The following is a 10967-nucleotide window of genomic DNA, read 5'->3' on the forward strand; positions in this document are numbered from 1 at the left end:
TTTGTTTCATGTTGGCTGCTGTAAACACTGGTGTGTAAACATTGGTTTGAGTGGGTATTGTCAGGTCTCTTGGGTATACGGCTAAAGGTGGAATGGTTAGGTCATAGGTGATTTATATGTCTATTCCTTGGAAAGGATCCAATAATTTGGATACGGGAGCTGTATTTATCATGTCTCTTTCCATCCTCCATGTATGTTGGCTCTGCAGTTCTCTGAATGACCTGTCACTTGTAATGATCTTGCTCTCCATTTGTAAATCTCATGGTATCTTACCTGGTGTATGTGAGGTGCTATCTCAACGTGGCTTTGATGGGTACATCTATGGTTACTGATGATTAGTGGGCTGTATGCTGCTTTTTAGCCACATGTTTATCTCTGTAGAAATATTCAGTTTCTATTCCCATTGTCAGAGGTTTTTCTTCTACTGTTGCTGTTGTTGCTCCTACTTCTAAGCTTATTTTGATGCCAGGCTTTCTCTGGGGTGCTTTGTGGGCATCTCCCATTCTCTGCATGGTGTTTTCTCTTTCATGATGTCATTCATACACAAAGCGTTTTGGTCTGATGCAGTGTGGCCTGTCTGTTTGTTCCTTACAAGCATGTACCTTAAGACAATAAATAAGTGGACATGGAATGTATCGATAGCACTATGTAAAGCTAATATAAATTTCAGGTGTCATAACTGTTTAAGATGAACCCAGGTAATTGAGTAAATCTGCAACTAACTGGATGATGCCTGAATACATTGCTCAGGTGTTTTAAGAGACACATGAGTGTCTTTGTGCAGCACATGATCTTTAATGCCAGATGAGTGCTGATAAACACTTTGAGTTTTGGTTTGTTCTGGAACATCTTCATTTCATCTTCATTTGATGATTTAATGGAGATGATCCACAGTGGCATGAGGCCAGTGGCTACAAAGTGCATAAAAGTTTGATATTTAAAAGATTCATATATTTGTATTGGAACATGGACTTACAAAGAGAAGGACATACAAAGATGTTTCCTTAAATCTGTCATTTTGTATTTTACAATTTGATTTTTTAAAATTGACCAGCACTCTAGAATTCTCTCAGATGCCTTTTATCTCTAAGGTTTTTTGACATCTCTGTTCATTATGGCCTCTTGAGTAGCAACAATAGCAGAAGGAAAAATCTATTTCTCACTTTGTCCTTCCCTCTGAAATGTCTCCTTTCAAATAATAATAAAAAATAAACCTTAAAAATTGAGCTTTGATGGTAATTAGGAAAGGAATGTACTTCTGGAAATTTCCAAACCCTGAAATGGTGTAAGGTCACGGTGTACACCAGAAAAATTTGTGCTGCTGCGCCCTCCCTTTCTGCACATTGAAATATGTCAAGCTGAAACATTCCTGCATGAACTCACCAAACAACCTTCATGATCACCTCAATTATCAAAGTGGTTCCTTGACAAGGTCCTGGCCCAGATCTCGTGCTCATTCCTCCTGGGAGTATTGTTGTTCATAGAGTTGGATGACATGACACCACCAGGGGCTGAGGAGGATGCAGAGCAAACATGTTTTCCATCTTGTGTTTTGACCCCGATGGGATCTTGCACCCGCAGAGCCCCAGGGCCAGAAGGACTCCATATTCCTCAAGGGAATCTGTAATGAGACAGCTGCGGGAGTATTAGACTTGCCCCTCCAGTACACAGGCAGCTCACACACCCAAACACTATATACATGCATCTGTCACACCGTGCCAGTTCCTTGAACCTGCCTCCTAGGCTTTTGCACAACCTCCCAGATGCTTTCTCCACTGTTTCTCCTTCTCATTCTGCAGCTTCCCTGCCTCGTGTGCCGGCTGCCTGGTAACCACAACTGCTTTCATGTCATGGACCGTGGTGATTCCCAGGATGGAGATGTGCTGCTGGCTGCCTTCTTACCACTATGTTTATACTATGTCGAGATAATCCCGAACAATCCTGAAGAACACCTCATGTTCGAATGGTACGTATCCTGTCCTTTATATGTTTCACCTCTCAGGTCCTGCTGGTTACCTGTCAGGGCCCTGGAAGCAGTGAGGTGAATATAGTCCCTGTCCCTAGGCAACTAACACTGGACTCCTGCCCCAAACCTTGGGGATGTTGGCTGCAGTCTGATGAACACAGCACCCTTGGTCTGTGTCTCTGAGGTGTTGGGGAAGAAGATCTGTGTGTTTCAGGAGGAACAACAATGCTAGTTGCACCTCCTGTGTTCCATACTCCACGGTCCTCAGCCCAGGGCTCTCCATGCCCTGCATTAGCACACAGATGCTCTTAGTCACACAGTTCCTCCACATTGTCTGCATCAATCTTCACTTAGCACGACACACTGGGAGAGTCCCTGTGTGTTCCCTGGACTGGGGGATGAGTGCTATTTGCTCAGGTGATAGCTGAGAGCACACATGGAAAATAGGAATGTCATTGCTGGCTGGTGCATTTGCAGTCTCCGTCCTCTATTTACACAGGAGAATACTGGCTACACTGCCATGAGTGGACTCAGAAATATAGAGAACCCAACCCATACAGGAAAACCAAATCAGACAGGCAATGGTCAAGTAAGACCTTGCCTCTCACCTTTCACAGCAGTACAACATGGGCAGAAGTTCAGCAAAAGAAGGTTTCCACAGTCCTAGGGAGCAGCTAATGTGTTTCTGGTCCCACGATACTTGCCATCCGACAGAGGTCAGGGGAACTCCACCTCTGCCAGCCAAAACCCTGAGCTGTGTTGAGGGGAGAGAGGAATGCTGAGTGCCTACTTCCATGGAGTAGAGTGGAACACTGCAACACCCCCGGAAACCAAGTTCCCAGGCCATGCACACTTTGGGTGGAGAATGCTCCCTGGCACAGAGTGCTCTCGGGCATCAGGAAACTGAATCTCTTCTCATCTTGCTCTGGGAAGAAGGTTTCCCAGCTGGCCAGCAGTCAGGGACAGTGCTGCCTGCTAAACCATCCTTACCCAGTGCCCACTGCAGCATAGGGTCTGTCATGTGTGGTCTCCACATGGAACCCCCCAATGTTTTTATGGCATCCTCCTGCAGGAAAGGTAAGTAAGATATCTCTATATCTAGTCCTGTGGAATCTCTCAGTATCCTGTTTTCATTTCAGGCTCTTGGTATAGTTTTGGGAAACTCACAGGCATTTATTTTCAAGGTGAAAGAACTGATTCTTCCATTATTGTGAAAGATGTAGACCCAGGGACAATACATACAGTCATAGATTTATTATAAAGGAAACAAGAGCAATCTCCCTCAACATATTGCACATGAATGGCCTTGAGCGAGCTATGCCATGTGACCAATGTGTTAATCCTGAGGAGGACGTGGGTGCTCTGTGCAATCCAGTGTTGGAATGGGACTGCAGCACTTTCAGAAAATGCCCAATCACCCTTACTCTGCCTCAATGGCTCTGCTGTTCCTCTGCATACCAGGACTGAATGCCAATGGGGAATCTCTAATCTAACATGCTGCTGGGCCAAGTACACTGGTGGGAGAACTAAGGGCTCTTGTTGGGAAGCCTATTAGTTTAGTGCCTTCAAGCCACCGTACGTGGTTGCAGAGCCCACTCACTGGTCTAGCAGGGCATTTGTTGAGCCCCCTGCTCAGCACTCATAATACCTTCACTTCTAATTTCCATGTAATAGTACTCTGCCCAGCAGGGTAATGTGACATTTCTCATGAGACAACAGGGGCAGCAGGAACTGCAGCCAGAACATTGCTTCTTCTGTTCTGTTCCAGATATGGGTAGATTGATGATGTGGTCCTGCACTGGTCTCACAATGCGTATGGGCAGGTGTCTAGTCAGCAGGCCCAGTGAGCACATGGAGGCCACATGAACAAACTGTGTGTAACCTGTTCCATGATCTGAATCTGTAACCCAGCAAATGTGTGTGTACAGATACTGCTGCCTGCTTTATGTTCTGGATGTTTCCAGATACAGGGAAATGATTCTGTTGTCACTGTTGCTGTTGAACCTGTTTATTATAAAATAACATAAACTGTCTATACTGTACTGTTCTAGTTGGTTAGACACTAGCCCCATGTGGCTCAAAAATTTAAGTCATAGAAAACTAACCAAGTTCATTTTCATATCTGTGCCAGCCACATTCTGAAGGAAATTCCTTTGTAGCACAGAATGACATGTTCTCTGTTTGTGTGAAAGTCAGACAGGACAAGAGTCCAGAAAGCTCTCTCGTCAGTTGGCTCACCTACCACATTGCTGCAAATGTGGGGGCTGTGCCAGGGAAAAGCCATAAGCCAGGACACAAGTCATTTCTCCAACATGGGAGGCAGGGACGCAGCCACTTGCAATGTCCCCTGTGGCCACTCAGGAAGGTGCATTCTGGAACAGAATCCGAGCCCGACCCCAGATGCTGCAGTGATGGGTCCGAGCTTCAAAGCAGCATGTTCACACTCACACCCATTTCCTTCCACTAAAAGACCTTTGCTTGGACCTGTGCTCCTCGGACGACCACCTCTTGTTTCTACCAATTGCTCAAGGTGCTAAATTTGTCCAAATGTCCACAACCAAGAATGACAAGTCATAATCCTTCAAGCCTCCACATTGAATGAGAAATGGATTTGCTTTTCCCTCTTGGTCCTTCCCTTTTAAGCTAATAGGAGTTAAAATTTCAACTGGAACGTGATGGTAGGAGGTTGTTTGCCTCTCTGTGCAATGGCACAAACATAAAGTTCTCAGGCCAGAGCTGTACTCTATATTTGTGTTGATTTCTTTCTATTTCAGACTATTTCCTGAAATTGCTTTGACTGTTCATCCTGAAGGACTGAGATGGCAGGGGTGCAGGCTTTGGCCCTCTGATTTCAAGTGCTGTAGATTTGCACCTCCTCGTGGAGGGGAAGGCTGTCACCATCCAACTACTTACTTTTTTCTGCTTCTCTAAGATTTTGCTGTTTTCCACTTAGGAAAGAAAAATTCATAAAGGGGGAAAGAGAAAGGGAAAACTCTCCCATCAGCATATAGAAGAATCACTCCCCAGTATCCACAATAGCCAGGACCACGCTGGAAGCCACAAACTTCTTCCATATTTCCCAAGTGGGTACTGGGTCCCAAGGGCTTAAAGCAAAATCCTCTCCTGCTTTCCAGGGCATAAGCAGGGAGCAGAACTAGAAGTCTATTAGAGAATTCAAAAATAAGAATCCATATACAATTACTAGGTGACACACAGAGGCTTAGCCTAATACACTATGGTGCCAAACCATACAATCCCAGGTTTAATGCAGGTAATCCAGTGTGAACTCTTGTCCCACTGTGAGGGAGCAGTTGGGTCTATGAATCTTTGCGCCCCTACACAAGCTGTCTCAGAAGTGATTGTCCTCTCCATTCATTAAGCTCTCTTCATCAGAGGAATCCTTTGTGGGGAAGGGAGGGAATGTTCATGCTTGTCCTGTAGTTGACATTAGACATCAAACGTGAGAACTTGGTAGAGGCAGCTGTTTCCCAATAGAAACAGAGATGACCAGATGTGCTTTCAGAGTGAAGATCAGCCCTGTAACAGCACACACAGCCTTATAACAGCACACCTTAGTCAGTGTGGCCAAGCCACATAGCTTTGTTTTGCAGAACTGTGACGGCAGCCAGGCTAGGGCTGAGGCACCAGCAGTGTGCCTGTGTGCTGTGGAGAGCACATTGCTCATGCAGTGTGCTCAGCAGATGGAGGAATGCAGCATTGTCATGTGGACAATTCAGCCCATTTCTAGGATCCCCAAAGAATGAACTCCTGCCAGGCAAACCACCTCCATGACATCAGCTGATCTCCCACAGTGAGTACTGTGTGGCCAAGGCTGGGACAGCCCTGGAGTTGCTCCAAGAAGTGGTCATGATGACCATCAGGGTGGCCGTGAGTACCATTAGCTGGGCATCTTAGCCCCAAGCATGTGATGACCCTCAGGCTCGGCCCCTTCTCCCTAATGATCTCTTTTGCCCTATGTGCAGCTTTCAGTCCAAGAACTTCCAGTACGTGCTGGCCCTGATGTTTGCTATTGAGGAGATCAACAGGAACCCCCACCTCCTGCCCAACCACACTCTAGGATTTGATCTCTTCAATGTCATGCACAGCAATGTGAGGATGCTGAAGAATGCACTCATGTGGCTGACAGGGATAAACACAATCATCCCTAACTACACATGCAGGAGAGGGGCCAAGGCTGTGGCGGTTCTATCAGAGACTGGAATTTCCATCCAGATGGGGATGCTGCTGGAACTGTACAGAATCCCACAGGTGAGGGTGCATGGGACACAGAGAAAACTGAACCCATTCCACTGTGATGCACTTTTCAGAACAACAGGGTATCGTGGGATGGGGTATACACATAAGCCACAATGGGTGCTCTGAGCAGGAGTGTGCAGGATCCCCAGGATCCACTTAGGCAGCACAGAGCCCAACTGAGAAGGAGCTAGAGGGCTTCTCTGGATGTATGCTTCTGATGGCTGTTGATCCAGAAAGGTAGCCAGCAGACAGAAGATGAAAACGTGAGCTATTCTCATCTTTCGAAACACTCTTGCCAGTGTAACATCTGCTACATCAGTGTGGTGTGTTTCAGCAGTGCTGTCACTCACATGCTGTGCAATTTCCTCTCCTCAGCTCACACTGGGTCCTTTGGATCCTCTTCTGAGTGACAGCAGCTTGTTTCCCTCTGTCTATCAGATGGCCCCAAAGGACACTTCTCTGGCCCTCGCCATGGTCTCCCTGATGCTGCACTTTGGCTGGACGTGGGTGGGGCTGCTTGTCTCCGAACACCAGAAGGGTGTGGTGTTTCTGTCCGATTTGAGAGCAGAGATGCATGAGCATGGCCTCTGCCTGGCCTTTGTGGAGCTGATACCAGTCAACTACCACTTTGTTCCCTCAGTAGAGTTAAAACAGCCAACCCGCATCATGATGTCCTCAGCCAATGTGGTTGTTCTGTTTGGTGACACAGAATCATTTACCAACCTGATATTGGTGCTGACAAAGTCGCTGATCACATGGAAGGTCTGGGTCACTACCTCCCACTTGGACTTTGCCACCAGTATGCAAAACTTCCTGCTGCATTCCTTCCACGGTGCCCTCGTCTTCACTACGCAAAACAGAGAGATCTCTGGTTTCAGACCCTTCCTGCAAACAGCAACTCCTGCCAAGTATCCAGAAAACATTTACCTTGCCCTGTTCTGGCCTCTGGCCTTTAACTGCTCCATTTCCGATGCTGACTGTAGGAGACTGCAAGGTTGTCCCCCAAATGCCTCCCTGGAGTGGCTGTCCTGGCAGGATTTTGACATGACAATGAGTGAAGGGAGCTACCACATATACAATGCTGTGCATGCTGTGGCCCACTCTTTACACAAGATGCATGAACATGCATCAGAAGTGCAGCCATCAGGGCCTGATGGGACTACAATGATTCCCCACTGGCAGGTATGCTGTGTTCCTGGACTGACAGGTCGTCCAGCTGATGTGTTTCCCTGGTGTGGTCCTGAATGTGGGAGGATCTCCTCACGGAGGACCCTGGTTCCAACATACAAGGAACCCTGCATGTGTACATTGTCTGGGAGGTAAAGGAATAGTTGGTCAGGGGTTTCCATCATCACCCATGTACCATGGACCAAGGAGAAGATGCTGGTTCAGTACAAGGGCTGTCTTGCAAAGAGCTGACTCCAGTCCACTCTGTGTTGACATAGCTGGTACCAGGATTGTATTATGAATTGCTCAAATTAGGCAGTCGAGGATTGAGCTCTGTCAGTGTCCAGTGGAGCTGAGGGCTCTAGTGCCCAGTGGGCATGAATGCTCTCTTACCCGCTCACATTGGGTGATGAGTCAATTCCTTTTGATGACCATTGATTGTTACACACTGGTACATTGAGTAAATCAGCCAACGTGAATAGATGCCTAGACTTCACAAATAAAAACCTTCAAAACCAGCCACCTGCTGCTGTGTGATGGGTCATGTTTTTGTCATTTTCTTTCTGTTTGATTGGGGAGTGGCAATGATTGAATGGAATTCTCTGTGTTCTTTCCTTTGTGTGATGCAGTTCATGGGGAGGCAGTGGTCACAGAGGCTTTGTCCTCCTTCGGTCTTGAGTATTCACATCTGGTCCATTTTCTCATAGGATGATGTGATTCTTTCAGGAGGTGCATCCCTTTCTCAAAAGCCTCCAGTTTACAAATCCTGCTGGTGACCCTGTGAACCTGGAACAGAAAAGAAAGCTGGCTGCAGCATATGACATTCTGAATTTCTGCAATTTTCCCCAAGGACTTGGCCATACCGTGAAAGTGGGACATTTCTCCCCCTATGATCCACCAGGCCAACAGTTGTCTCTCTCTGAGGAGCTGATAGAGTGGGCCACTGGGATCACACAGGTGAGTTCATCATGCGACTCTATCTGCAAATTGACAACATCAGGATGCAGCCTTGTGCCCCATGGCCTCAGAATTACGTTTTGCAGCCTAAACCACTCCCTCTTCACTTCAGTGTGTTTGCATGTTCTCATTCTCTCAAGATCAAGAAAGTATACACAACTGTTCCCTGTGTGTTTTGAATCTATTTCCCATCCTCTAGGCATACACAATATGGCATACACATAATGTAATGGAAATCTGGTATTTACAAATGAAATTTCCTCATCTCCCAAACTCTAACGTGTCTCCTAGGAAGTGTGTTTTCCTGACCAGCTCCACATATGACCAACAGATGTGTCATTTTCCTTAGCCCCCACAATCAGTGTGCAGCACTAGCTGTGGTCATGGGTTCCGGAGAACCACTCGGGAGGGAGCGCCCACCTGCTGTTTTGGCTGCACCCTCTGTCTAGACAATGAGATTGCCAATGAGACTGGTAAGTGCAAATCCTCCTCACAGAGAAATTCCACAACTCTCTTTGCTGTTCTTTCGGTTCCTTCAAAAAATTATCAATATGTGGGATGATGCTTGGGAGGAAATTCTGCCTACCTTCAGAAAACAATTGCTTTTCATAATTATGAATAGTACCTCTACTCCAGTAACTCTGCCTGTTGAATTGTCTTTCATGTGTTAGCAGGAACACAAACAGGAGATTGAATGACACAGGAAGCATGATGCAGGTGACATACAGGCTGACATATGGCATAAAATATGAATAGAACATCATGTATGGAAGGGGCAGACAGACCACTAAGATGCACTAAATGTACATAACAATGTAGATCAGTGATAGAGAATTCAGCAAAGACCCTAGAGAGAGGATGTGAAGCAGAAGGAAAATCTGAGACAGAGTCTAATGAGTAGTGTCAGCTGGATTCTTATGCAAAATTAGCAATCAGAGATATGATATATCCAGAGGAAGTGATGAGGTTACTGCCTATGTCTGTGTCTGTGTTGTGTGTGTGCATCTGCACATCTGCATAAGTCATAAAAACGTGAGTGTGTGTGTGTGTGTGTGTGTGACCATGCAGACTCAGTTTCTATTCATGCAGAAATTTTCAGGGATCTCTAGTAATTCTATCAAATGTCAGTTTGAAATCATACATATAGATTTGTTCAACACACTGAAAAATCAACATGAAATTGAAAAGCTGCAGACAAACACGCCAGTAGGGGCGCAGGTGATTTACAGGTGGAATGTGATTCCAGCACAAGTTCCAGTGTGTTCTCTGAGGGAAACATGTTAGGGTAGGCTGACCTGAGTCCCTTTTCTTTGTCTGGAAGGTGGCCAGTTGCCTTAACCACAGTGGTTTTCCATCAGTGTTGGTCCCTTTTCATGTTGTAACCCAAGTCATCCCTTGGGAGATGCTCTGCTTTGAAAGACACATGGTTTAGAGAAAACGAATAAAATCCACCTTGTCAGTAACAGAGAACAGGATTTTTACTTTACTCTGCTTTGCACCCATTTTCCCCACAGAGATTTCTAGTGCATTTCTTCATGTATTTGTTCCAACACCTGGTCAGGAGCTTTCAGCAACTTACAGAGAGCACCACCCCTCAACAGCACATCATATTAGGACATGGGTGGTTGGTTGAGGAGGCTATGAGAGAAGGGAGGGAAGTGTACTGTTAAAAGTAAGGCAGGGGGAGGCAGCCTGCTCTTGCCACACATGAGGACGCAACAAGAGTGTACCGTGTGTAAGAACATGGGACCATTGAACTCCAGTAACTTCCCTTTCAAATTGGAAGACCATCACCAAAGAATTTACAGAGCTAATAGTGAATATGTCCAGAGAATTCTTTGTAAAGCAGCATGAACTGAATCAGCAGACCTCGTGGTAGTGTGAAAATGCACAATGTTCTCATGAGCACAGGGGCTGCCTAGTGGGATGAAGGAATGACTGATTCCCAAACAATGGGGAAGGTGGGCATTATTAATAGGCCACGGCTTGCATATCTTTCATGGAAATGCTATGTCTCTTTAATGAGACTAGGACACGTACTCAAACAGGTCTCAGAGAGGGGTCTGAGTCTCAGAGAATTGCATGTGGGATGATGGCATCTCTCCTTACTCATCAGATATGGACCAGTGTGTGGCATGTCCTGATCACCAGTATGCCAACGCAGAGCATGACCGATGCCTGGACAAGAAAGTGACATTTCTGGCTTTCAAAGATCCCCTGGGAATGGCCCTGGCCTGCACAGCTCTGTCATTCTCCATCCTCACAGCTGCCATCCTAGGGGTCTTTGTGAAGCACCAAGACACACCCATCGTCAAGGCCAATAACCGCACCCTCAGCTACATCCTACTCATTGCCCTCCTCCTCTGCTTCCTCTGCTCCTTCCTCTTTATTGGGCGTCCCAACACAGTCACCTGCCTGCTAAGACAAATCACCTTTGCCCTTGTGTTCACAGTGGCTGTTTCTGCTGTACTGGCAAAAACCATCACTGTGGTTCTGGCCTTCAAGGCCATGAAACCTGGAAGGACAATGACGCGATTGCTGTTGTCAGCAGCCCCAAATTCTGTCATTCCCATCTGCTTCTTCATCCAACTGACTGTCTGTGGCATCTGGCTGGGAGTCT

General features: G+C 46.4%; 1 protein-coding gene across 1 annotated transcript; it reads left to right on the plus strand.

Annotated features, from left to right (window-relative positions):
* Window positions 1–1799: 1799 nt before the first annotated feature.
* On the plus strand, window positions 1800–10942 carry LOC121151079 (vomeronasal type-2 receptor 116-like; the record flags this gene model as incomplete). The annotated part of the gene is made up of 6 exons (XM_040972271.1): window positions 1800–1966; window positions 5950–6235; window positions 6662–7405; window positions 8117–8347; window positions 8697–8820; window positions 10464–10942. Coding segments are annotated over 6 exons (2031 nt in total), but the record flags the coding sequence as incomplete, so codon positions are not given.
* Window positions 10943–10967: the final 25 nt, after the last annotated feature.

The sequence above is a fragment of the Ochotona curzoniae genome, unplaced genomic scaffold, assembly GCF_017591425.1.
Source record: "Ochotona curzoniae isolate NIBS_2020 unplaced genomic scaffold, NIBS_Ocur_1.0 contig_2277, whole genome shotgun sequence".
In the NCBI taxonomy this organism is placed as follows: domain Eukaryota; kingdom Metazoa; phylum Chordata; class Mammalia; order Lagomorpha; family Ochotonidae; genus Ochotona; species Ochotona curzoniae.